This window comes from Cucumis sativus, chromosome 6 (assembly GCF_000004075.3).
Source record: "Cucumis sativus cultivar 9930 chromosome 6, Cucumber_9930_V3, whole genome shotgun sequence".
NCBI classification, from domain to species: domain Eukaryota; kingdom Viridiplantae; phylum Streptophyta; class Magnoliopsida; order Cucurbitales; family Cucurbitaceae; genus Cucumis; species Cucumis sativus.
In genome coordinates this window covers 24,459,268-24,485,757 of record NC_026660.2, presented here as the reverse complement: position 1 = coordinate 24,485,757, position 26,490 = coordinate 24,459,268, and the positions used below count along the sequence as shown (strand labels likewise).

At 29.1% G+C, this 26,490-nt stretch overlaps 4 protein-coding genes across 7 annotated transcripts; all 4 read right to left on the bottom strand.

The window, feature by feature from the left end:
* Positions 1–1,258: 1,258 nt before the first annotated feature.
* LOC101206076 lies at positions 1,259–2,864 on the bottom strand. Its single transcript, XM_011659472.2, has one exon. The coding sequence runs from the start codon at positions 2,701–2,703 to the stop codon at positions 2,131–2,133; it is 573 nt and encodes a 190-aa protein (XP_011657774.1). The 5' UTR covers positions 2,704–2,864; the 3' UTR covers positions 1,259–2,130.
* A 974-nt stretch (positions 2,865–3,838) lies between these two features.
* On the bottom strand, positions 3,839–11,962 carry LOC101206317 (WAT1-related protein At5g64700). 4 transcript variants are annotated; one of them, XM_031886683.1, is made up of 11 exons: positions 11,916–11,962; positions 11,546–11,622; positions 11,370–11,449; positions 9,771–9,853; positions 6,380–9,288; positions 6,130–6,192; positions 5,903–6,019; positions 4,921–5,158; positions 4,677–4,835; positions 4,396–4,547; positions 3,839–4,300 (listed from the first exon to the last, which is right to left on the bottom strand). In XM_031886683.1, exons 5-11 carry the CDS (start codon positions 6,562–6,564, stop codon positions 4,156–4,158), a joined length of 1,059 nt encoding a protein of 352 aa, XP_031742543.1. In that variant the 5' UTR covers positions 6,565–9,288; positions 9,771–9,853; positions 11,370–11,449; positions 11,546–11,622; positions 11,916–11,962; the 3' UTR covers positions 3,839–4,155. The 4 variants fall into 4 exon arrangements, with proteins under 4 accessions (XP_031742543.1, XP_031742544.1, XP_031742542.1 ...); XM_031886684.1 differs by lacking the exon at positions 11,916–11,962 and adding an exon at positions 11,771–11,908; XM_031886682.1 differs by lacking the exon at positions 11,916–11,962 and having other exon boundaries at positions 11,546–11,908.
* Positions 11,963–15,302: 3,340 nt separating this feature from the next.
* On the bottom strand, positions 15,303–18,656 carry LOC101220386 (WAT1-related protein At5g64700). The gene is made up of 7 exons (XM_004148592.3): positions 18,407–18,656; positions 17,497–17,559; positions 17,255–17,371; positions 16,412–16,649; positions 16,030–16,188; positions 15,750–15,901; positions 15,303–15,645 (listed from the first exon to the last, which is right to left on the bottom strand). Exons 1-7 carry the CDS (start codon positions 18,604–18,606, stop codon positions 15,510–15,512), a joined length of 1,065 nt encoding a protein of 354 aa, XP_004148640.1. The 5' UTR covers positions 18,607–18,656; the 3' UTR covers positions 15,303–15,509.
* Positions 18,657–21,985: 3,329 nt separating this feature from the next.
* Positions 21,986–24,423, bottom strand: LOC101206554 (WAT1-related protein At5g64700). The gene is made up of 7 exons (XM_011659466.2): positions 24,226–24,423; positions 24,019–24,081; positions 23,822–23,938; positions 22,977–23,241; positions 22,713–22,874; positions 22,449–22,600; positions 21,986–22,287 (listed from the first exon to the last, which is right to left on the bottom strand). Exons 1-7 carry the CDS (start codon positions 24,411–24,413, stop codon positions 22,110–22,112), a joined length of 1,125 nt encoding a protein of 374 aa, XP_011657768.2. The 5' UTR covers positions 24,414–24,423; the 3' UTR covers positions 21,986–22,109.
* Positions 24,424–26,490: the final 2,067 nt, after the last annotated feature.

The window sequence follows — 26,490 nt, the reverse complement described above, 5'->3', positions numbered from 1 at the left end:
TGCTTTTTTATAAAAGGATTTATCTAATGCAATTTCTCTATTTTTTAACCTCTACTTTTCCTTGTAAGAGTGTTTTCAATCATATTTAAAAAATAAATATGATCAAACACAATAAATAATAAAGAAAATTATAAAAAAATATAAAAACCTGACAAAATATTTAAGAAAATTACATTAAATAATAAAAAAGATTTAAAAAAATACAGCTCATAACACCACTATTTTGCATATTGCAAATTTAACAAGTATAACGATAACATACCATAATATCTTTTTAAATTTGTTGTTTTTGCAATTTTAAAAGTGGAAGTGATATATAAATTTTTGGGTTATTTGTAAAACTGTTGCACTTCATATGAATTTATTTATAATGAATTTAATTTTTTTCATCTGAATAGTTATTTTTTCTATTTAAAAAGGATCTTAACAATGATTAAGAAAATAGAAGAATAATGGAAGCAAATGTAGGTAAATGGAGAATCAATAAATTAAAATGAAATGGAAAAAAACTTTGGGCAATCTATGATATCTAAGGCCGGCTTTAAAGATACAAATATAAAGTGGACACATTTATTATATTTCTATTTTTATATACAAACACATTCACTGTATCATTATTATAATTTGTTTGTGTTGGCCTCATAAAGGCATACAAGCTAAGTTTGTGGGCAGCTTATAATTAAAATAGTGGATCGCCATTATCATATCATTCATTATTAATCAATTCATCCAAGAAAATAAAAACAATAATAATTCATCCAACACACTCCATCATATTTAATTTCCACATAAAATCTCAATCAGTTAAATTCCTTTTTTTCTTTTTAATAAAAATGAAGGTGTTCACATTCAACAGATGAATTGGACTATTTTCATTCATACTAATTCTTCCAATCATATATGCTTTTGTTAATGATCAGATTGAATAAGAATGTTGTTTGAAGAGTTTAATTAAAATACAACGTCTAGAGTCTAGACAAATGGTTGTTAATTTTAATATAAGATAAAAGATATACGTCGCTAATAAAAAAAAGTCAAATATTTAAATCTCTATCTCCATACGTATTATTGAATTAAAAAATGTATTGTTTTGTATCTTGAAATTTTGAATTGTGTGCCAAACCATGTTGGTAGCCTATGATTCAAATGTGTTGTAATATTATCGGAACAAACTATTTTTTCACAGTCGATATCTAAGCATAACTCACTCACTTGGTGAAGTTTCATTCGTATTATTGGTTAAATAAACAAAAAAAAATTAATTCAAAGTTTTTTTCTATAGAAACTTTAGTCCAAAAATTACAACAGGGAGAAGATACTCTCAAATTTTATGAACAATAGAGACATTAATTGAAATTATTAGAATAAAATGGTATGACTCAAAGGTAGGAGAGCATATAGTATACTACTAGTAGTCATGAATCAACATTAAATTAAAGTGAGATAAAAGTTATAAAACTATATAAAATATTAAAACAAAAATAAATGAAAAAAAAGAAAAGAAAAGGAGAGGAGGAATAATGTTGTAGGTGAATCATAAAAAGAGAAAAGCTAAAAATGAAAATTTAACCAAAAAGGAAAATTTGAAATGACACCCCCTTTACTCTGAAAAGCATTCTTCAAAGTCATAAAGTTCACATTAACAAACATCATATGATAGAATAATATATATAATTCATAGAGCACTGGAATTTCAATCAACTATTCTTTTTCAACCTTCATCATTTTGACTAACCCTTTCTCCAATATTTTGAGAAATGTAGCCATTTTTTTTAAAATTTGACTTCCCAATAAAATTACTCATACTATACACTTCTCATTCTTCATTTCTAATTTAAACTTTCTCTGAAAATATTATCAACACAAAATCAGTTTAAATACCCCAAAAATCAAATTTTAACTATTTACATTGGAATTGATTTCACTACAATTCCAACTTCCAAGCACGAGCTATAAGTTGCTATAAGTGAAGTGAGCAACAAAATAAAAATGCCAAAAAGAAGAAGGAAAATCCAACTATTAAAAGTGGGGTAAAATCAAACAACAAAGAATGAACAATCCCAATCCAAAAATTGCTGATTTTCTTTTCCAATTTTGCACAAAAAAAAAAAAAAAAAGAATAATAAAGAATCAAGAACAGAGAAGAACAACAGAGGAAGAAATCATGAAGAGATAAATGAAGATCAAGAACCCAAAATGCAGAGCCCAATTCCTTTTAAACTTACCCAAATAACTCTCGGGTGGTTCCTGATAATGAATCTCAAATTCCTCATCCGTCACGCCTCCATCAAACCCTGCATCGACGGCGGCGGAAATCTTCATCCTCATCTCTCTGAGGCGTTCAGTAGCGAAACCCAGAGTAAGCTTATGGCAACGGCGCTGGTACTTGAAGCCATTGATGCAACGGAGGGTCTGAGCGACAGAGACGTAGAAACTGAGATGGGAAACGGAGAGAAGAGCAATGGGGATCCAGCAATGGCGGCATTCGAGGCGAGGGGAAAGAGATTGGGTCAAGAAAATGAGAGCGAGGAATATGAAGAAGAGCTGGAAAAGCTTGTGAAGCTCTTTCTTTTGGAGATCTATGGCGCGTTTCTTCTCGAGGGTCTTCTCGAAATGGAGTTGGATAATGGTGTTGAGAGCTTGGAGAGCTGTTTCCTTGGAGATTGATGGGTGTTGCCGAATCTGGGTGTCAATATCCGCCATTGATGAAGAAGGTTTGGTTTGGAGTAAAAAAAAAAAAAGGATGTGAAGTGGGAAGTGGGAAGTGAGAAGTGAGAAACAAGAAAGGGTTGGATCCGACGAATCTGTGAAGGATATTTGGGTAAGTTGAGATTTTTCTTTTCCCGACAAATTTTAACTAATTTTACCTTTCTCATTTAATTTTTTTTCGTAAGAATAGAGTTTGGAGATCGAAATTCCCAGTGGGTAAAATTATTTCCCTGATTTTTTAAGAAAAAAATTCTAAAAAGATTAACTATATTCTAAAGGAGTAATTTTTAATATGATTTTTAGTTAAACCTTTCTAATATATATATATATATATATATATAAAACTATTGTTTTTAAGAAAAATTATTATAAATCAGAAATGTGTTGCGAAACTATTTACAAAAATACTAATAAAAAGTTTGCGAGTGAAGTGTTTGTTTTTTTGTTCTCCAAGAAAGAAAAAGAAAAAGAAAAATAGTGTGAGGTACCTTTTGTTTTGTATATTATTTTGGGCTACAATGTCTCATTACACGAGATGGTGTTTGTCACGGGCCTCCACCAAACCAGTCCATTTGAATATATATATATATAATGCTATTTGTATGGTTTCTTCTGCTCGGTCTAAAAAATTAGATTTAAAAACAATAACTAATAGGAACTTAAACTATTATAACCTAACTATAATACATTATAATAACTCTTTTTTTTTTAATTAAAAACATTCAATATTTTGTCATTTTCAACATTTATGCATATAAGTATGTGTATCATGTGTATTGAGAGCATATCAAATACATTGATTTTATCAAGTCTATATTAAACGTATCATGTGTATCATTTAGGTTGGATTTGCTTTTTTTTTTTTTTCATATTTACAAAATAGAAAGAGTGTGTGACAATGTTACAAATTTCCAAACTCAAATGATAGTTATTACAATTTTTTTCTATATACCAATTTTCACTATTTGTATCATAAAATTTAAAATAAATTTTAGTATAAAAATTTAAATTAGATATTCATCGAATTTGTTGAACGGAATTGAAAACATAAAATATAAATATTAGTAAGTTTAGATACAATCTAAATAAGAAACATTGAAATTAGACTAATAATTAAATGCATAACAAATGTCCATAAAAATTTGTGGGTTTGATAATCAAATTTCATGAATGTATATATATATATATGTACATAGAATCAAACCGAACTATAAAATCTAATATATTGATAATGAGAAATGGGTGAAAAAAAGAAGTTCAAACCACCCTTAAAACACAACTTAGATTAGAATTAACTCTAACATCTTAAAAGAGTCGGATGAAAATCACTTTTAACAAAAACAAAATATAAAAAAATTTATGAACAAAATTGACAGTAGAATAATGTCTCTACAACAATAGTCAATGGATAAAGTCATTGACAATTATATGCATATCCTAACAAATTTAAATGTTATCTAATATTTCCCTTTCTACCTGAACAGAATTGGTGATGCTGTTGTTGTTTGATGCATCATGACAACATGCTTCCTTCTTTTTTCCCCATAAAACGCTATAAAGACTCAAAACTAGCAATATAGCACCAATTCCGCTGTTCACCCACCAAAAACAAAAAAGTCAAATATTTGGTTTAAACAATTTTAAATCATTAACAATGAATAATCCATCAATTAATTTCATAATTACCTTCCCAAGCAAATTCCATACTTAAAAAGAAATTCTGAACCAATAAGTGTAACAATGAGATTGAAGGGTGTAGTAACAGCTTGAAAAACTGGACCCTTTTTCTTAACCACCCAGCTTGACAAATAGTTTCCAATGGAAACTACAAAAACTCCCTGCACAATAAAAGAAGATTATAGTTTAGAAGTAATCGATAAGTGCTATCTATTTGAATGACTCAAATTAATAGTTAGCTAGAGGTTCAAATCCGCATTCTCCGTATATTGTTAAATAAGAAATCATACACAATAAAGAATTGCAGCTAGGGAAATGTTCCAAGCCAGCTTCCATTGAGATGGGTTTCTTTCGATTGCAATAGCCACAACAAAGGACTGAATGCTACTTGAAAATGTCTGTCCAAATGTTACTACAAGTGGAGATGGACAAGTTCTCAAAACCCAAACCTGAAAATAAAATATTATATCAAAGGATTACTCATACAACAATAACATAAACCACACATGATTCATGATAATGTTGAAAATTAACCTGGAGAACAAACCACAAACCCACTGCAAGGGAAGAAAGGAGGAGCAAGGAACAGCCAAGAATCCATTCTTTTTTGGAAGAAACATGAGCTTGTTGGGTTTGAAAAAGGTGAACGTTGTTGAGTGGTTTTAAATAAGGACCTTTGTAAAATGTAATAACCGCAACACCAGTAATGCACAACATTATGCCTCCAACCTTTGCCATTCCACTTGCTTTCTTTGTATTTACTTTCTCCACCCTATCAATACCAAATATATATCGATAGAGTTTATGTTTATGGATCAATTAAAATGATACTAGAGTAGGTTAGTCCATACTGGAGATCTTGAGTTCAAACTTCTTAAATGTTATTTTATCTTCATTCACTTCAACTAGTAATTTATGAATAATTTATCCATACAAGTTGCATTATTCAGGGCTTGAATAACCAAACCAATTAGATATTCTATTATTTTCTTTTAGAAGTTATTGATTTAATTAAAGTAGTGCATTTGGTATAAACTTCTTACCCATTTTGGATGGTTAATCAGAATTACTACTTTTTACCAATACGATTTGCCAAATTCTAAATTCCAATTTCAAAAAACTAGGAATTTAAATTCATCTTGTAATCATTTCTATTTTAAAAATTATGCCTATTTTTCTCACCGTTCTTTATATAATGATTTTTATATATTTTCTTAAGTAGCACTTGATTTCTTAATTAAAAAAATAAAAAGAAATATAACAAACTTACTCTTTGTAGTTCTCAGAACATATTCTTTGAATTTTGAAGTATCTTAACGAGGGTGAATTAAACAAATTTTCAAAAGTAAAACAAAAATATAAACAAAGATACCTTAATTTTAAAAAAGCAGAGACCTACATGATGATGAGTTTTGTTAGTTTGCCTATAACTTTTATTAAGATATAGTTTTGAACTGTTTCTTTAAATTATTTAGGAGAAAAGTAAATAAATTCAAATAACATAATGTTAACAAACCTTAAAATAAAAGCAAAGAAGAACGTGGTGACAGGAATACAATTAAATGCAGCAGCTCCTAAGGTGGCGGATGTATACTTAACCCCTAATCCATAAGCATTAAAACCAAACGTAAACCTGCACTTTAATTTCATCTACGCAAGTAAAATTTTCAATCAAATTAAATATAATCTTAATAAAATTAAGAGAATTCAACAACTTTGCAATATATAATTAATGGCACAAACCCTAAGAAGGCCTGCATGAAAATTTTCAACAGATCTCCTTTTGATAAACTTGCCATTTCATTTCTACAGAAATCATCCATGAAAACAAAAACAAACAAATCGGTTAGATCTGTTTTTTTTAGCTATTTTCTCAATTGGTTTTGGTTTCTCCAAAAAAGAATGACTACAGACTCATGAGTACACAATTGTAGTTAATTAAAGGATAGAAGGAGTTAGGAAATGAATTTAGTAATAATATGGAGTATTTTACCTTGAGAAATAAATGGTGAGGGGAAGTAAGAAGATAGTGCCAACCGCTTGCCGGTAGAAAAAGAAAATAAAAGTATTCATACCCGAAGAATAGGAAGCTTTTGAGAGTAAACTCATCCCTGCAAATATTGTTTGACAAAGGAGTGCAGCAAAATATGGCTTCTTTGAATTCATTTTTTGTTCCATATCATCAAAACCAATATTTTAAGATCATCACAAATGTGTTAGGAGTTGAAGTACATAATCAAGTATGTTCAAAATAGCATATGGTTTTCCCATTTCCAAACACTCATATTGGAGTATGGATTTTAAAATGCATAGCATATTTCATTAGGCAAAATATCATTTGTTTGTTGAGATTTTTATGACATACGGTACTAAAAAAGAAAAAAAAAGTTATTTAAGGACATATGAGTTGTATTAAGTTGATTAAAAAATAACTTTTTTTTTTGTTGCAAATAAGGTAAATAAATTAAGATAATATAATGTTAATGAACCTTAAAATTTTAAGTAAAGGTTATAGCTCCCAAGGTGGCTTAATTGTACAAACCCAAATTGGTTAGATCTGTTTTTTTTTTATCTCTACAAACTCCATATCTTCTCATTGTGTTCACTTGAGAGTGATTATTGGTTTTGATTTCTAAAAAAACCAGACTCACTCATGAGTTAGGAAATGAATTTAATAATAATATGGAGTATTTTATCTTGTGAAATAAATGGTGAGGGAAAGTGAGAAGATAATAAAAGAAAATACAAGTATTCATACTAGAAAAATAGCAGCCATTGAGAGTAAACTCATCCCAGCAAATATTGTTTGACAAAGGAGTGTAGCAAAATAAGGCATCTTTGAACTCATTTTTTTGTTCCATATTATCAAAACCAAATATTTTACAAACATCAATTATGTGCATGGAGTTGCTAAGTATATAATAAGTATGTTCAAAACCCTCACTCATTCAATTAAATTTGTTTTTTTTATTTCAAAATAGCTTATGGTTTTCCCATTTCCAACCAATCATGTTGGAGTATTAATTTAAGAATGCATAGTATATTTGATTATGCAAAATCATTTGTGTTGAGATTTTTATGAAATATGATACTAAAAAAGAAAGTTTATTCTAGGAAATATGAGTTGTATTGAGTTGATTAAGAAATAACTTTTTTAGTTGCATAAACATTATTATAATAAATGTTTCCTAATTTAAAAGCATTATTGCAGGTATAATTGCATATATTTATTTGCTTGTATAACCTAATTAAGAAAAATAATGAATGAAAATATTGCAATTTGGTATTAAAGCCAAAATTGGTTTTGTGTAAATATATATATTTTGAGGAGATTCCCTTAATTCCCTCCAAATATATATATATATATATATTTACACAAGCAATTTGAATTTGGCTTTAATGGCAACGTAGAATTGTAATATTTCATTCTTTTTTTTTTTTAATTAGGCTGTACAAAGCAAATATAATTATACCTACAATAATCCATTTAAATTTGGAAGCATTTATTACAATAATGTTTATGTAACAAAAAAAAAATTATTTCTTAATCATCCTAATACCATTCATATTCTAAAATAAACTTTTTTTTTTCTTTTTGAATACCATATTCGACAAACATCTCAACACAAATGATTTTGCCCTAATCAAATATACTATTCATTTTTAAATTAATACTCGTGGTGGGAAATGGGAAAACCACATACTATTATGAAATAAAAAACAAAATTAATTGAATGAGTGAGAGTTATGAACATAGTTGATTGTATACTTAAGCAAGTAGACACATAAGTGATGTTTGTAAAATATTGGTTTCGATGATGTGAAAGAAAAAAAGAATTTAAAGAGCCTTATTTTGCTACACTTCTTTGTCAAACAATATTTGCTGGTATAAGTTAACTCCCAAAGGCTGCTATTCTTATGGTATGAATATTTATATTTTCTTTTTTTACAGGCAAGCGGTTGGTACTATCTTCTTCCTTTCCCTCACTATTTATTTCACAAGATAAAATACTCCATAAATTCATTTCCTAACTCTTTTTATTTTTATTTTATTATCCTTTAATAGTAGGGTTGTTACTCAAGAGTTTGTACAGATAAAAAAACAGATTTAACCGTGATTTGTTTGTATTTTTTTTTTCATGGTTTATGACCGTAGAAAGGAAATGGCAAGTTTATGGAAAGGAGATGGGTTGAAGATTTTCATGCACATGGTTTTGGGTTTGTACAATTAAGCCACCTTGAGAGTTGCAGCCTTTAATTGTATTTCCGTCGCCACATTCTTCTTTGTTCTTATTTCAAGATTCGTTAATAACTGCACTTCCTTGTCAAATAAAACTTGTTTGGATGAGTTTTCTCAAATGTGTTTTTTCTTCTAGTATGAATACTTTATATCTTCTTTTTCTACACGCAAAAGGGTTGGCATTATCCTCCTAGTTCCCCTCACCATTTATTTCACAAGGTAAATATATATTCCAAATTATTAATATTTTCATTTCCTCCATCATTATTTTCAAACTCTCTTAATTGATAAGTAAGGTCGAAACTACGGCCAAAGTATCTATCTTAAATCAAGGGTTTAGGAAAGTGATCAATTGATCACAATCCAGAAAGTATTCCATGAGTTTGGAGTTCTTTTTTAAAGAAATCAAAACCAATAATTGCTCACAAGTGAACATAATTGAGAAAATATAAAGTTTTGTAGCAATAAAAAAACAATTCCAACAGTATTTATAAAATAAAGAATTAGGAAAGGAATACAGTTTGGAATGTATATTTACCTTTTATCTTTTAAGATAAGAGTTAGTGAAACTAGGATGATATTACCAGCAACTTGAAGATAAGAGGAGAAAGATGTAAGAGTTCATATCAGCGACAAAGTCGGCTTTCCACATTAAGCTCGTTCTGACAAAGTTAATTTGGCAAACAAAAACAAGCTAAGTGGCTAGGCTGCAAAATAGAGCTTCTTTGAATACTTTTTTCTTTCATATCATCAAAACCAATATTTTACCAACATCACTAGTGTAATAGGAGATCGTAATTAGTTAAACAACATCCTTACATTCCTATAAGCATCATTGAACATTTAAGATGTCAACTTAAAAAATGGCCTAAATTTTTTTTTAAGGAACTCAACTATAAATCTCCATCAAGATTTGGTGCTTTTGTCATTCCCTAAACTTTTCATAAATTTTGTGTCCTCAAAAGATTTTTCCAGCTTGGACAACAGATAGAATAACCTCCCCTCCCAATTTCTCGAAGAGACTCCAACTCCACTCAATATCTCGACTTTGGAGGTTAAAATTGAGGAAGAATTGACTAATACAGATGGGAAAAGAAGTATGTAATAGCAAAAATGAAGGGACAAAATTATTAACTAATGGAACCTTGTTCGCAATTTGACCTTGTGCAAGGGAAGTTTTTTCATTACGTAGATTGTGGAAGCCATAACCAACCTTACCATCCATTCCTGCGTGATGAAAATAAATAAATAAACTTACATCAATACAGAATACACCTTTTTTTTTTTAATTTCCAAACCACATTAGTACAAAAATGCATTTTGATGCAACATGAGCTAGGTTCCAGGTTCAAATCCCCACCCCAGCATTTATTACAATATCTTTATAAAAAAGAAATGCATTTTGATAGCAATCAAATTTGTCAAAGTATATTATTTTAGAGGTACGATTCTTAAACCTACAAGGCTAACAATTGTTTCATGAGCCAATTTTAGACACAAGACACTTCGGCAACAGTATAATAGATAGTCTAGTAGAATGGTAGGTGCTTGCCGGAAAAAAAATATAGAAACAAGGATGACTTTAATACAATACAACTTTAGAACACACAATAATTGTGCCATTACCTACGAAAAGACAACCTCAATTCTTTTTTAAACCTATTAACTATTGACTATAAAAGATGCAGACAATTAACAAAACTCAAATGTTGAAGACTAACCATAGGCTTCATATAAAAAGTAGAGTAATAATGGATACGCTAATTCTCCACATGTTGAACCTCAGAAAGAACTTTCCCATAGCTACTTAAAAGTAAGTTTTTGTGTATAAATATCTAATGTTTCTTCAAGGTCTATCTTTTGATGAGTGTAATTGACTCAAGTCATAAAAGTGTATCCCTTAGAGTATGCACAATGCTTAAATCAAAATGCCTAACATACCTATGCTGAAGTAATTACAGATTGCTTTCTCTGATAATATACTTATGTTGAACTATTTACTGTGAGTTAGTTCCCATCCAGAAACTGACATTCTAGACGACCCAATCATCTCAACATCTCCATCGAAAGAAGAGTGCAAGAGATTCTCAACAGAAACTGAAATTCTAGAGCTTAGTTTTTCCACGGTGAGATTCTTAAACATCTCAAAAGATTCAAACTAAGTTTGAACTCTAACCTAACAAATGCGAACACAAAATAAGCCACGTTAATCGAAAACAGTTAGGCCCATTCAAATAAATTAGCATACAGTCTGATAAATAAGTTTTATACAACATCAACCTGCACCCAACATTGGGTTCTGAACAAGCAACAAGAACAACAGCAAAAGTTAAATCACAGATTAATGACACTATGTATACATAGAAATATAAGTATGAAGAATAGTTACACATTAATGTTGCTCAATAGCAAACAATGACGATCATCTTTAAAACATCCTTTGCATTTTTTCCAGGAAGAGTGTCTCCCATTGTAAAGTACACAAACTAAGACTCAATGTAAACTAACCAGAATGAATAATTAAGAAAACCTAGAGATGACTAAATGAAATTCCAACAAAACATGAATGCATCCACATCCCCACTGATGCAGTTAGAAAATCAAAGAAATAAACTTTTGCAAAAAGGGAGAACAAATCGAGAAACGTAATCAAAATGCGAATGATAGTCAAAGCAAAACTCAATACAATAATTAAATCAAATAAATGAAAACAAATTTCTGCTGCAAAAATTGGGTATATTACCAAAATGAAGTTGTTCTCACAGCCAAGCTTTTTGGGAGTCAAATCATCACGATGAACTATATCCCCCACAGTCAACAGATCTGGGCACGAAGAATATACAATGAATCTGAGCATGAACGAGTTGTAAAGTTGAGATGAAAGTGCGAATAAAATTTGAGATGAAAACAAAAACTCACCACTTTGATGTGAAGAAGAATCGTGAAGACTTGTGAATAGAAAAAGCTAAATGATGTTCACATGGTGGCGGACATAACTGCGTATTAGGAGTACAATCAACAAGAAAAAACAATCAAAACCCAAATAAATTGAATTACAAAAATTAAAAATGTGATAACAGAATCGATTTCAGTTATCGCGCGTGGTGCTGAGAATGAGATAGGAAGAAGATGAGAATAAGCTACGAGAATCATCGCCGTCTCCACAAACTCCGTCAGCGGCGGAAGAAGACTAAGGAAGATCGGATGTGAAGTGGTGGAGAAAATCGAAAGGCGTGACGGCACGTAAAAGAAAACAAGAACAATGGGGAAGAAGGTGGATGAGCAGTACCTTGAAGATCCAGTATATTACTTTTTTTTTTTTCTTTTTCTTTCATAAACATTATTGTATTAAATGTTTTCTAATTTATATAGGAATAATTGTATAGATTTATTTTATTTTACAAGCTAATTAAGAAAGAAATAGATGAAACTATTACAATTTTAGGTTGCATGAATTAGAGCCAAAATTGGTTTTGTGTAAATATATATATTTTGGGAAGCAAATGCTGCCCAATTGAAAACCACCACCAACCTATTCTTTGATGAAAGGTTAGTGGTCAATGAACCACTCCAAAAAAATATCACTTCTTTTTTTCTTTTATCTTTATCTTATACAATCATATTTATAGGGATTAGTGTTAGATAATTATTGAGAAATTATTTTTATGATCATTCCATCCTTCACATCTCTCCTATAACAAATTAATCGGAGTCATTTGAGTTTGGTTGATATCCAACTATTTTTGTGTTATAAATGAGGACATCGGGTTGTCAAACCATCTCAAAATCTCTAACAAATGGGTGAAGTATAAAATAAGAGAGGTTTCTTATAACGATTTTATTTTCTCAATTATTTATTAAGAAATCATTTCTAACCTACTAGGGTCGATCAAAATAGGACCGAAGCGCACATAGTCTAAACATTTGTAGTTTTTTTTTTAAGCTTTGGATGGTGAATCGTCGATAAAGAAAGTGAGTTATCGACTGAATACTACAGTGACGAAGATCTGGTCTACAGTCAAATATGGCGTTTGTTAAGTCCCAATGTATCTCCATTTTGGTGGAATCAATGTCGCAAATCTTAGAACCTATCTTCTTTGAGAAGAGTCATGGCTTGATGGAGTTTACAGAGGGATTGATTTGTGGAAGAGAGGAAAGGTTTGAATATTAGACATTGAAAAGAACATCGGTTGGATTAATAACTCTTTTAGAAAAGGTGATTGATGAGCATTAATAGATGAAAATGGTGAGAGGAAGTAAGACGATAGTGCCCAAAGCTTGCCGATAGAAAAGGAAAATATAAATATTCATATCAGAAGTAAATGCAGCCTTTGAGAATAAACTCATCCCAGCAAATGTTAATTGACAAACAAGAGCTCCAAAATAAGGCTTCTTCGAATCCATTTTTTCTTGCATATCATCTAAACCCATATTTTACGATGAATCTCTATCACTCCTGTGTGTGAAGTTATCGTTCAAGTATACAATCTAACTATATATCAAAACCTCAACCATCCAATTAAATTAAATTATAAATTAAAGCATAATGCTTTCTCCAATTTCCATTCGCACTTATGTTCGGAATATTAATTTAAAAATGCTTATTGTTCCATTAGCCAATATCATTTTATGTGATCCTATAACTAGTGCTTCACTATTAAATTGAATATTATCTTTGTGTTTATAGTGGGAAGGGTGTTCTTTTTGTCATCATGTGCATGTTACATTCCATTATATTCAAAGGTTCCTTCTTTAATTATTTAAGATAATAACGTTTCTTAAATTATGCAACTCTCTCCTAAAGTAGGGATTTTTTTTTACTTCCCAATCTTTTTCTAGTTTTTATTCGTTTTCTAAAGATTTTTTGAATTCTTGATGCCCAATGAGGTCTAATTAAAAAAGCTTTGCTTTTTTTTGTTTGTGGTCTTTCATCTTATCTAGAAACAGAACTATAAACATGATGATTATGTTCAAATTACTTAGCAAATATAGCATCATACAAACAAAAAATTACAAATATAAAAAAATTTAGATTCATCTCATTCTAAAATGGTGAACCCAAATTACTATCGGTCAAAAAGTCTATCAATATCGATAATGTTTGTTATATTTCACATTTGCAATAATTCTCATCCTTGAAAGTATTACATATTGCAATCACTCTCTTTAAAGACCAGTTTTTCTTATGTTTTTTATATACTTTTTCAACTTTTACGAGGGGTCAACTTAGTGAAGTATTTATAAAACTCTCTTTTGTAAAAGGCCAAAGATGATGTCACATTTGTTTTTATCTCCAAAATATATATTTTCAAACAAATTATTTACTACTTAAATCGTAATGGGGGTCCAAGAAATTATTATTGGATCAACTCAAATATATATGTGTGCATAAATAGTTATAGCTTACATCATCGTATGTGTATATATAATGTATGCTATAGATGAACAATACATATGTTTAATGAATTTCCAAATTAGGTTACAATGATTTGAGGGTTGGAAGTGGAAATTTGGTTGATATTATGTGAATCTCTGATTTTCTTTTCGGTTGGAATTGGAATCACTATTATTATTATAATTATTAAGATTAATTTGTATATTCTCACTATATTTTTCCTTTTTTTTGTCCCCATAAAACAGTACTGTAAAGGCTAAGAACCAGCAATATTCCACCTATTAAACGGTTCAAAACAACACAATAACATGTAATAAATAATGCTGGAGAAAAGTAGGAGTTAAGAAGTGGCCGGAGAAAAGTATATATTCCAATGAAGAGTAATGGATGATAATTACAAAGTATGGAGATTTATGTGTTGCAATATTTTGGCAAAAGGAAAAAAGATCGAACAGTCTCATCTTTTTCAATTCTCTATCTTATTTAAAATGGAGTGAAATTGATGATTCATCCTAAATGAAATCTACTCTTGTTCTTGTTCTTTGAAGGTGCTGTCAATGTTAGGTATTCAACATATAGAACAAACTACAATGTGTGGTCTCAATTGATGGAGATGTATAGAAGGAGAAATATTCTCCTATATCATGGATAGATGTGTCGAATCTAGCAAGTTAGATAAAGAATATTATATGATAAATGGTGTGTTGAGAATCAAAATTGCAAACGATGATTGTTAATGTCTATGTGATATTATGAATTATTTACGTTTGAGTAGAATAAACTTGGAGTGATTTATGAAAGACATTCTATATTGGAATAAATTTTCTTTAAATTATAACAAAACACTTAATTTTTCTTTCTTTCCTTCATTTGTGTGTTTGTGTTGCTCAAGTAAAATCAACTATAAAAGGAAAAACCTCACCATTCAATTATTATTATATATTATTTATAAGAAAAAAACATAAGGCTTTTCAATTTCTAACCCCTCAACAAATTTACTTGGTTGAGTGAACTTATAAACATAAAATAGATCATGTGTAGATTTATATACAAAAACGACTTAGCTAAACATTTTAGATAAGACACCAACAAAATAGTGTTGACATTGGACTAAATAACCAAAGACTAACAAATGTTCTTAGAAATCTAAGGGTTCACATCAAAATCACAAAATTAGAGAATCAAATTTCACTGGTGCATTTAAGTGCACACACCAAACCAAGCAATATGTTAACACTTGTATAATAATAATGAGAAATAGGTTAAAGAGAAAAAAAAAGGTGTTAAACGGCCATTTAAACACAAATTGATTAAAATTAATGTACATCAAATCTTAAACTAGAGTTTGATGAAACTTTTACTTTAACAAACAAAATATAAAAAGAAAAAATGATAGAAGAAAAGTCGATAGGATAATATGTTTTATAATGATAGCTCATTTAAGTACAACTCAATAAGAACATCAACAATTACGTGATTCTACAAAATTTAAATGTTATTTAACGTTTTCGTTTCCGTTGGAACAACATTAGTGTTGTTTTCTGTATCAAAACAACTCGCTTCCTTCTTTTTTCCCCATAAAACACTATAAAGGCTCAACACCAACAGTATGGCACCAATTATGCTGTTCACCACACAAGAAAAAAAAACCATATTTAAACAAATTCAAAACATTATTAATAAGGAGCAGACGATTTTAAATCAATAAATTGATTGGTTTCCAATTACCTTCCCAAGCTAATTCCATCATTTAAAAGAAATTCAGAACCAATGAGTGTGAAAATGAGATTAAAAGGTGTGGTAACAGCTTGAAAAACTGGACCTTTCTTTTTTACCACCCAACTTGACAAATAGTTTCCAACAGGAATTACGAAAGTTCCCTGCAAATCCAAACAACAAGGTTGTAGCTCAAAAATAATTGGATACGTATTCATATAATATAAAGGATTAGAGGTTGGAATAATCCTCATAACTCCCAAAAGAAAATTAATAAAAGAAAAAATCATACGCAATAAAGAATAGCAGCTAGGGAAATGTTCCAACCCAACTTCCATTCCGAAGGGTTTCTTTCAATTGCAATAGCCACAACAAATGATTGAATGGCACTTGAAAATGTTTGTCCAAATGTTAACACAAGTGGAGATGGACAACTTCTCAAAACCCAAGCCTGAAAGTAAAATATGACGTATATCAAACTAAATATTATAAAGAAACAAATATTTAGATGTGAGTTGTGTCTACTTAACTTTTTCTAATCCACTCTCAGTTATTCGGATCAAGTTTTGCGTGAGTTACAAAAAAGATGAGTGGAACTTGAAATATACCAAAATGTAATACGACAAAGAACACATATAAAATTTAGGATAATATTGAAAATATATATTAATTACCTGAAGAACATACCACAAGCCCCATGTAAGGCAAGTAAGGAAGAGCAAGAAACAGCCAAGAATCCATTCTTTTTTGGAAGAAACGTGGGATTGTTGCGTTTGAAAAAGGTGAAAATTGAAGAGTGGTTTCAAATAAGGGCCTTTGTAAAATGCAAGAACTGCAACACCAGCAATGCACAATATTATGCCTCCAACCTTTGCCATTCCACTTGCTTTTCTTATATTTACCTTCTCCATCCTATGAACAATAATACAAATATGTGTAATTGTTGGAGGATATAATTAAATTTATGCTCACCATGAGTTTATGCTTTTGAACTAACGACCTGTTGTAGTTTAAGATAATATCGTATAGCAAACTAGTTTTAGAAAGTAGTAGTGTTCATAGTTTAATCACCGGCCAGACAAATTATATATTCTATTTGTTCTTTGGTTTCATTAAAGTAGTGCATCCACTTGGTATAAATTCCATACCCATTTTGAATGGCTAAAACTATTTTTTTTCCCACTACTAGATTTTCCATATGTTGGTTAACAAATTAAAATCACTATTACAAAAAAAAAAAAAAACAGATAACTTTTGGTAAGGTATACTTTTGAATTCTTTTTCTCTTTAGTTTAGAGAAGACTAGAAATATATTTTTAAGTCTTTAATATAGAAAAGAGAAGATTGTACTGTTTCACAAATATTCAAAATAATTATTTAAAAGATATTTTAAACAATTTTCATCAAAAGAATTTAAATAAAAAAAATTATTTTTAAAACGTTTCCTAAAAAGCCAATTCAAGGAGATCTTAATTACCTACGAAAAAGCTAAATTAATGATAATAATGTTAATGAACCTTGAAAGAAGAGCAAAGAAGAATGTAGTAACAGGAACACAATTAAAGGCTGCGGCTCCCAAAGTTGCTGATGTATACTTAACTCCTAATCCATAAACGTTCAACCCAATGGTAAACCTGCACTTTTAATTTAACACACATAAAGAAACCAAAAATCTTTCATCAAATTAAATATAATCTTAATTAGTTAAATTAAAAGAATTGAAATAGTTTGTAATATAATTAATTAATTGTGTACAAACCCCAAAAGGCCCTGCAAGAAAATCTTCATCACATCTGCTTTTGACAAACTTCTCATCTCCTTTCTGCGATAATACTCCATGGAAAGAAAAAGAAGAAGAAACAAACAAATTGGTTAGATCTCTCTTTCTTTTTTGTTAACTCCTAGCATAAGTATTTTATGATTTAACTTTAATTTCACTTCAAAGATTGGTTGCATGTCGATGAAAATATGTCTCTCGATTCTTTCTTAGTTAATATGAAACACTTCTATCGCACTCTCCCTCAATAATACTCCCATGTAACAAAGAGAAAAAGTCACGTCTCTGCCCTATGCTACTCCTCACACGTTTACACCCTCTCTCTTTTCTTCTTTCTTTATTTTATGTTTACAGCACACGGGTAAAGTTGTTCTCTTTCTCTTTGTTTGTTTGGTAGACTAAAACCTTCAATCTTCCATGGCGATTTTCAGCAAGAAAAAGAAGAAGAAATTACACAGCAAAGGCAGAAATGTAAAAGGGAAGAAGAAGAGGAAGACAAAGATGTACGTGGTTGGGCAAACTATGGCCTACATCGACGGGAAGAAGGAGTTTATTTTCTTGAAGCTACAAAGATGAGTTATGAGATGGGTTAAATTTATATGAAGCATGAATCTAATACAAGGTAAAAACAGAAAAAATAACTGCTGTAGAGATGTTGGAAATCAAATAATAATCTCAATTGTGTGTTCACTTGGGAGTGATCACTGGTTTTGGTTTCTCCCAAAACAAGACTTCGTGTGAGTCCTTACGATTGATAATTGATTACTTTCCTAAACGCGACATTGGTTTAAGATAGATATTTTGGTCGTTGTTTCAACCCACACTTGTAAATCAAACCATAGAAAAATAAAACAAAAGGATTTAGGAGTAATAATATGGAGTATTTACTTACCTTGCAAAATAAATGGTGAGAGGAAGTAAGACGATACTGCCAAAAGCTTGCCTGTAGAAAAGAAAAATATAAGTATTCATACCAGAAACAAAGGCAGCCTTTGAGAATAAACTCATCCCAGCAAATGTTAATTGACAAACAAGAGCTCCAAAATAAGGCTTCTTTGAATCCATTTTTTTTTCCATATCATCTAAACTCATGTTTTACAACACATCTATCAGTACTTCTTCTGTGTGTATATAGCTATTGCATGCTAATCAATTATATATTAAAACCTCACCCATCCAATTAAATTAAGTTAAAAAGCATATGCTTTTTCCAATTTCAAACCACTTATGCTTGGAATATTAATTTAAAAAAGCTTATTGTTCCCTAAGGCAATATATATGATCATATTTCACCTTCTATAAATAGTGCTTCACTTTTAAATTGAATATCGTCATGTGTTTATAGTGGGAAGAGTATTTTTTGTCGTCGTGCATGTTACATACATTATATTCAAAGGTTCCTCTTTGATTATTTAAAATTATGTTTCTTAATCAGACAACTCACCTAAAGTAGGAAATTTTTTTACTTGCCAATCTTTTCCTAATTTATCAGAATCCTTTTCTAAAGAATTTTAATCTTTTGTGTCCAATCAGGTGATATCTTTTGATATACGGATGTTATTATCTGATTTAAAAAGCTTTCGATTGTCTTTTCATTTTATCTTTAAAGACGACTATAAACATAACAATTATTTTAAAAAATTAGATTCGTCTCTAAGTTATATTATGAACTTATATTATCGATGAATTAGAAGTCTAAAATTTGGCAATTATTAGCGTTAGAAATATTGTCCACTGCAATCACTCTAATTTAAAACTAGTTTTTTCTAATGTTTTTTCTTACCTTTTCAGCCTTTATCGTGGGGGTCACTCTTGGTGAAGTATTCATAAAAATATTTTTGCAAAAAGCAAAAGATGATGTTTTATATTATGGGGGTCACTTAGTGAAATATTTATAAAAATATCATTTGTAAAAAGCAGAAGATGATGTTCACGTATGTATTTCTAAATGTTTTTCCCATTAATCACTTTAATAAAAAAAAATACGTATGTATTTCTAAATGTTTTTCCCATTAATCACTTTAATAAAAAAATACGTATGTATTTCTAAATGTTTTTCCCATTAATCACTTTAATTAAAAAAAATATGAGACACTTCCACATTGACAAAAAAAATTATAATAATTAACTTCATAGTACACATACTACATATACTTTATTATCTGTGAAAATGAAAAAAACAAAACTCATCTTACACATCAAGAAGTAAAATGTCACAAGATACTTTATTATTAATATATATTTGATACACTTTATATATATTTGATACATCTAATACCCATTGATACACAAGATACTTTTCGATACACCTAAAACATTTGATAGATACATTTGATAGATATATTTGATGCACCTGATACTCTTTGATATACTCGATACCTTTTGATACACACTTGAAACTCATCATTACACTACTTGATTCTTCTCAATACACTTAATACCCCTTACGACTTGATACACTTAAAGACTTCACTTATAAGTTTGATACATTTGATACATCGCTAATAAACTTGTTATGTTTCATTGGTATACTCAACAAATTTGATACATTTGATGTACATGATATGTTTGATACACCCGATGCACTGCAGATACACTTAGTATTCTTTACTTATACATTTTATTGATTAAATACACTTGATATGCTTGAAATCTTACTTATACACTTGATATATACACTTGTAGATTTGATTCATATACTTGATAATGATTTACTTTACCGATATGTTTTAACAATATATTGTCGATATATTTTGATAATGATACAGTAAGTTAGATCATTCATATACTTAATAAAACTATAATGAATTGCATAAAATTTGAAAAATGAAAAACACGTAGTAAGTGTATATATAAACCAACTAATACATATAATATAAGTATATCACAACAATCTTATACAAAACTGAGACAAAGTAAAACCAAAATAAAATCAATATAAAAAAATAAAACAAAATCACTTGAAATCATATTCAAGTCAAAATACACATCGAAGAAAGTAAAAAAAAAAAAAAGTTAAATTACTCTCATCCACAACCATTACATTTCATATTGCAATTATTGTACTATTGATATTATAAAATCAAGATTAAAACCGAAAGAACAAATATTTTTTATCGTATAAGAATAAATAAATATAATTAGGATCTTAAAAGTGAGAGAATAAATAAATAATGAGTAGGATATTAAAAAAAAATAAGAGAAATAAGTGGGTAGTTTAGGGATAATAAGAAATTTAAGATAAAAGAGTAGTTTTATAAGAAAAAATGTTTTCGTATTTGCATAATTCTAAAACAAATGTGTTATATTTGCTATATAATATTTTCCAAATGTTATTCCCTCCCATCTTTTTTTTAAAAAATCTCAAAATATATTTTTTGAAACAAATTTATTTACTATTTAAATGGTAATGGGTCGAACAAATTTATTATTGGATCAACTCAAATATATATGTGTGCATATATAGTTATTCAAATGTTGTATTTTATATAATTAACTTTTGGTTTAATGTTATTTAAATATATTTTTAACTTTAGGTATCATAGATTTAATTTAGTTAATATAAAATGTTTAAAAATTAAAAACTAATACCAACGTTTAAGAAAATAAAATAATCAACAAAACTTTAGTTTAATTAAGAAAATATTTTTATATATATAGATATAAAAATGAATAGTCGTAAAATATAAAAATTAAATTAAATATAATTAAGTATATAGCAACAATTTAAAACAATTATAAATATAGCAAAATCATCTGTCAAATTATCAATGATAGGAATCTATCACTGATACAATATGTTGTAAATATTGGTCTATGAGTAATAAATCATAAAAGTTTGTCAACAATAGAAAGTATATCACATATAGATTATACTATATTTTTATTTTTTCAAAATATTCATATATACTTAATTATTACCCTAAAAACTCTAAACAATTAATTAAACATGGACCTAAATTAGGTCCAAACTTGATTAAGTTGGATCGTGGGACCTAACTAGTGAAGGATCGAGTCTAAGTTCAAATAGTGTCTTATGGTCGACTGACTTTTTTATTCTATGTTAGTTTAGGGTTCCATTTTTTAAAGTTCAATTGACTACGGTTGCTTCAACCACGAGGGTAACTCAAATAAACAACTTCAACCATTGGATTGAATTGAAAAAGTGTTTCAACCTAATTTACAAACACCCTACTCTTATCCTGTGATTCAAATATGAATGTTGAGATTTTATTTTTACAAACGTGTATCGATAAATTCAATAAATATTTATAGTCAAAAAATTTATGATTTTATTTAGATTAATAAATAAATAGTTTTGATCTCAAATTAAATTATGAATGTTGTTAATATAATATTTTTGTTCCTATTTAAGTATTTATAAAAGACGCTAAAGATATCTATAGATATTTAATATCATTGTTAAATCCTTTAATTACAAATAAATTAACGTATGTACCAACATGTCGCGTGTTGTAATATATAACGTAAACAATATATTAGATGTTTGATATAATAGGTTACATTATGGTATGTGTATGCTATAGATGAAGAGTACATATGTTTAACTAATTTTCAAATTAGGTTACAATGATTTAAGGCTTGGAAATGGAAATTTGGTTGATATCATGTAAATCTCCAATTTCCTTTTCCGATGGAATTGGATCGCTATTATTAATAAGATTAATTTGTGTATTCTCACAATCCTTTTCCTTGCTTTGTCCCCATAACACACTGTAAAGACTGAGAACCAGCAATGTTCCACCTATTAAACTGTGTTCAAAACAACACCATAACGTTATGCAAAGTTCTTACAAAATATCTCAATGTTTAGATTTTTTATTGAATTGAAAAAAAAAATGTTTTGTTTTTTTCTTCCTTAAGATAAAATAATGAAGTGGGAAGTGAAAAGAGAAGGTAAGTAATCAATTTACCTTCCCAAGCTGGTTCCATCAGTTAGTAAAAATTGTGAAGCAATGAGAGTAGCAATGAGATTCAATGGAGTTGTAGCTGCTAGAAAAACTGGACCCTTCTTCTTGATCACCCAGCATGCCAAATAGTTCCCAGTGCAGATCACAAAAATTCCCTACAAACTCAACAACAACCACCTAACTTAATTAATTTTGATTCTTAATCACGAGTATGGAGCGTTACACACACATGTATAATAAAGAAAGGGCCGAAAGAAGAGTCTTTACACAGTAAAGAACGGAAAAGAGACGAATGTTCCAACCCAACTTCCATTCTGAAGGATTTGATTCAACTGCAATGGCCACAACAAATGTTTGGAAAGCGCTTGACAAGGTTTGTCCACAGGTTAACACAAGTGGAGATGGACAGGAATGCTTCAAAACCAATGCCTAAAAAAAATATACAGTGTAACATTAAAGAAATAGAAAACAGAAATGTTATGAAATAGAATAGAACATAGAAGGTTAATCAAACTTAGTTATATGTTGTACCTGAAGAACGAGCCAAAGGCCAGAACAGATGGAAGAAACGAGAAGCATAAAGCAACCGAGAGCCCAAGTGTGTTGAGGAGGTTGAGGAGAAGAATTAGAAGGATGAGGATTATTATGGTGTGGAGTTTCTAAAAGATGAAAATTGAAGAGTGGTTTCATGAAAGGGCCTTTGTAAAATGCAAGTATTGAAACACCAACAACGCACAACATTAGCCCTCCTACTTTTGCCATTCCACTTGCTTTTTTCACCTTCAATTTCTCCATCCTGTCCCCAACCACATCACACCCCTTTAATCTCTAAACGTTGTTCTTTTCTTTTCAATTATACTCAAATTAACTAAAATATTTACATTTTGCAATATTATCTTGTTATTTAAAGTAATTCTCCACTGTTTTTCTTTTTTACAAGTTGTAATGAACCATCAAATTGTTGGCAACTAACATCAAATATTATTCTCTGGCTTTTGTAAGTTTATTTTAAAATAAATAAAGTGGTCTATAAGGTGGAAGATGATGAAGACGCACTTTGATTATATTCACAATTCTTCCCAAGATTAGGGGTAATAAAATCCTTCCAATTAAATTAAAGTAAATGACACGGTATAATTAATTATCTAATCAATAAATTTATCTTCTTAGAAAACACAAAGTGTAAATACCAAAAGGGTTCTTACAATTCATTTCCAATTCCGTTTCTCTTCAAATTTTCTAAACGTAAAAAATTTAGTAAAATTTATCAAATAATAACTATAAACTTTCATACCAAAACAACAACAACAACAACAAGGCTGAGTCCGGAGTTCAAATGTATTAGATAAATAGGTTATCAGGAGCTGAAGTAGTACCTTAGAAGAAGAGCAAATAAAAAAGTGGTGACAGGAAGAGCATTAAAAGCAGCAGCACCCGAAACTGCAGATGTATATTTAACACCTAATCCATAAGCTATCAATACCAACGTCCTCCTGCATGCGTTTTTCAATTAATTACTAAGTTTCTTTTTTCTTTTTAAGAAAAAAGAAAGTAAAAAAATTGTAAAAATTACCCAAGTAAGGCCAACATGAAAATCTTGAACATATCTCCAATTGATAAACATGCTACTTCCTTTCTACCACACATCCATAAAAATAATTTTCAAAAGAGAAATGTTATTATATATATATGTGTGTGTGTGTGTGGTTGAAATTAGGAAAGAGATATGTGTATGAAAAAAAATGGTAATTAATGAAATTTAAATTAGAAAATTAATTACCTTTTGAAAAGGATGGTAGGAGGAATAAGGAAGAGAGTTCCAAAAGCTTGCCTATAGAAAATAAAAATAAAGTTGTTCATACCAGAAGTAAAAGCAGCTTTTGCCAAAATACTCATTCCAGAGTATGTGATTTGAACAACAATGGCTCCAATCAGAGGCTTCTTTAATTCCATTCTTTTTTCTCTCATAAAATTACCTTCTACATACACACACACACTCACATATATATAACAAAATAAATAAATAAATAAATATAATGTGTGTTTTGGGAATTTTCTTTTTTTCCCACTAGAATAAGGTGAATTTTTCTGCCTCATCACATGTTAATGTTTTCTGGTTGATGGGCTGAATATTCCAATCTTTAGTGCTTTGTTTCCTTTTTATTTTCTCAAAATATCAAAATATTGAGACATACTTTTGTTTTATCTACATATTATAATTCAAAATTGAAATCATGGAGTAAATAGGAATATATGACGTGTTTGATAAACATTAAGAGAACATGAGTTAAATCCAAGGTTTGATTTAATATTTTAGGAACTTTCTTTCCCATCTAAAATTAAAAAACTTAGTCTACTGTGTTATGATTTATGTGGTGAATTTTTAAAATTTTTACCTTTCTTTCTTTCTTCTTTATGAATGGAATTTCCATGCCTTCATTTATGTTGTCAGTAATTGGTTTGTTGAATTTCTCTCAAGTGTCATGGATTTTTATTGCAATATAATCTATCTTTTCCATTGAAAATTGATAAGTACTGCTTATAAGATAAAGTTTTTATTGTTTTATAATTAAATAATAAAATAATATTAAGGGGCGTTTGGATTACCGTGTTTAAGTTTGAAAAAAAAATCATTTAAAAAAATTTGAGGTGTTTGGTAACTTTTCAAAATCTATTTTAAAAGAATAAGATGGAAAAATAATCCATTTTAAAGAAAACACATCAAACTAAAATTTGAAAAAAATAGATCTTTAACCAGATTATGTATACAAACCCTTATAAAAAGATCTAACAAAACAATGTAAGTGTGTAAAAGAAAATGTATTTTTGACAAACATTTTTTCCATAGATAATACAAACACACTCTATCAAGAATAGAATAAAATCGAGAGTATTCTATTGAATTATTATTTTTAATCATTTCTTTGAGGGTGCCCTACTGAGTTATGAGTTTTTCACACTAACTTTTCCACTTGAGGATTTTTCCTTAGGTGGGAAGTGATTCATTAGTTTCTTTTAAATTTATTTTTTATTAGAACGATTATACTATGATTTAAAAGTCTTTGAATTTTGTGTTTTTTAGTTTAACGACATTCTACTTTTACAATACAAGAGATGTTTGAACGAATGACTCAATCCTAAAGATGTTATGCAAAATAACTCATCCCTAAAAGTCAACAAAACCTAGCTTTCTACTCATGTCACAAGGCAAAATAGTGAGTCCTAATATAATAATCATTGCAATTGTGTTAATTTTTCTGTAAATCACCAATAGCCTAAAAAAGATGAGTCTTTAAGGATTAATTGTACTTAATTTAAACTTAAACTAGTTTGTGATAAAAATTTAAAGCAATCATCTTGAATTGTGCCCCCACCGTGGGGTTTAAAATAGGGACAGAACTCTTAACTATTTTTTTTGTATAAAAGAAGGGATGTTCCTAACTAGAGAGTGTTCTTTGATACACTTTGGATCATCCATATACAAATCTCAATCTATAATGTGCTTAACCATTGTTCATAGAGAGAACATTCTTGAACTTGAGGTTTGTATGATGGCTTTGTAAAACCTTAAAAGTTAAAACATCCTTTCATGCATATAGAAACCTCTTCTTTAATTTTATTTAGAATTACTTATCAAACTATGATTGGGCCACTCCTAATGTCATAATTTTGTCTCCAGATTGAGATTTGAATTTCGAAAAGTAAATAATTTGGAACCAAAGTGAATGATGTTTGTCCATAACTTCATCCTCCCGAATTAATAAAAGAATATGAACTCAACTTTAAAAAGACAATTGGTTGATTTTCTTATATGACATCTTTTTATGCAAAATATAATATCAATTTCGGTTCAACCTTTTTATATGTTCGAGAACTTTTTTAACTTTAATTTTAACGTCAATTCCAATCAAATTTTGAATTAGAGTAGAATTTAATTTTCTTCAACAGTTGGATTTTGAATTCTCAAACCCTGGTTTGAATTTAAGAGTGTGAGAGCACAAAAATGCCCCTATTCTTTTGGTGATAATTGTCTTTCATAGTATGA

Excerpts from the sequence above, each read along its gene's own strand:
- LOC101220386 (XM_004148592.3), bottom strand. The coding sequence starts at position 18,606 with ATGAGTTTAGATGATATGGAAAAAAAAATGGATTCAAAGAAGCCTTAT. Across the intron at positions 16,650-17,254 it reads TTCTTTGCTCTTCTTTCAAG|GATGGAGAAGGTAAATATAA; the intron begins GTTCATTAACAT and ends TATTGTTCATAG. Across the intron at positions 15,646-15,749 it reads GATGGAATTAGCTTGGGAAG|CATAATTGGTGCCATACTGT; the intron begins GTAATTGGAAAC and ends TGTGGTGAACAG.
- LOC101206317 (XM_031886683.1), bottom strand. The coding sequence starts at position 6,564 with ATGGAACAAAAAATGAATTCAAAGAAGCCATATTTTGCTGCACTCCTT. Across the intron at positions 4,836-4,920 it reads GTTTGTGGTTTGTTCTCCAG|GTTTGGGTTTTGAGAACTTG; the intron begins GTTAATTTTCAA and ends TTTTATTTTCAG. Across the intron at positions 4,548-4,676 it reads TAGCTGCAATTCTTTATTGT|GGAGTTTTTGTAGTTTCCAT; the intron begins GTATGATTTCTT and ends TTTATTGTGCAG.
- LOC101206554 (XM_011659466.2), bottom strand. The coding sequence starts at position 24,413 with ATGAGAGAAAAAAGAATGGAATTAAAGAAGCCTCTGATTGGAGCCATT. Across the intron at positions 24,082-24,225 it reads CCTACCATCCTTTTCAAAAG|AAAGGAAGTAGCATGTTTAT; the intron begins GTAATTAATTTT and ends GATGTGTGGTAG. Across the intron at positions 23,242-23,821 it reads TTATTTGCTCTTCTTCTAAG|GATGGAGAAATTGAAGGTGA; the intron begins GTACTACTTCAG and ends GGTTGGGGACAG.
- LOC101206076 (XM_011659472.2), bottom strand. The coding sequence starts at position 2,703 with ATGGCGGATATTGACACCCAGATTCGGCAACACCCATCAATCTCCAAG.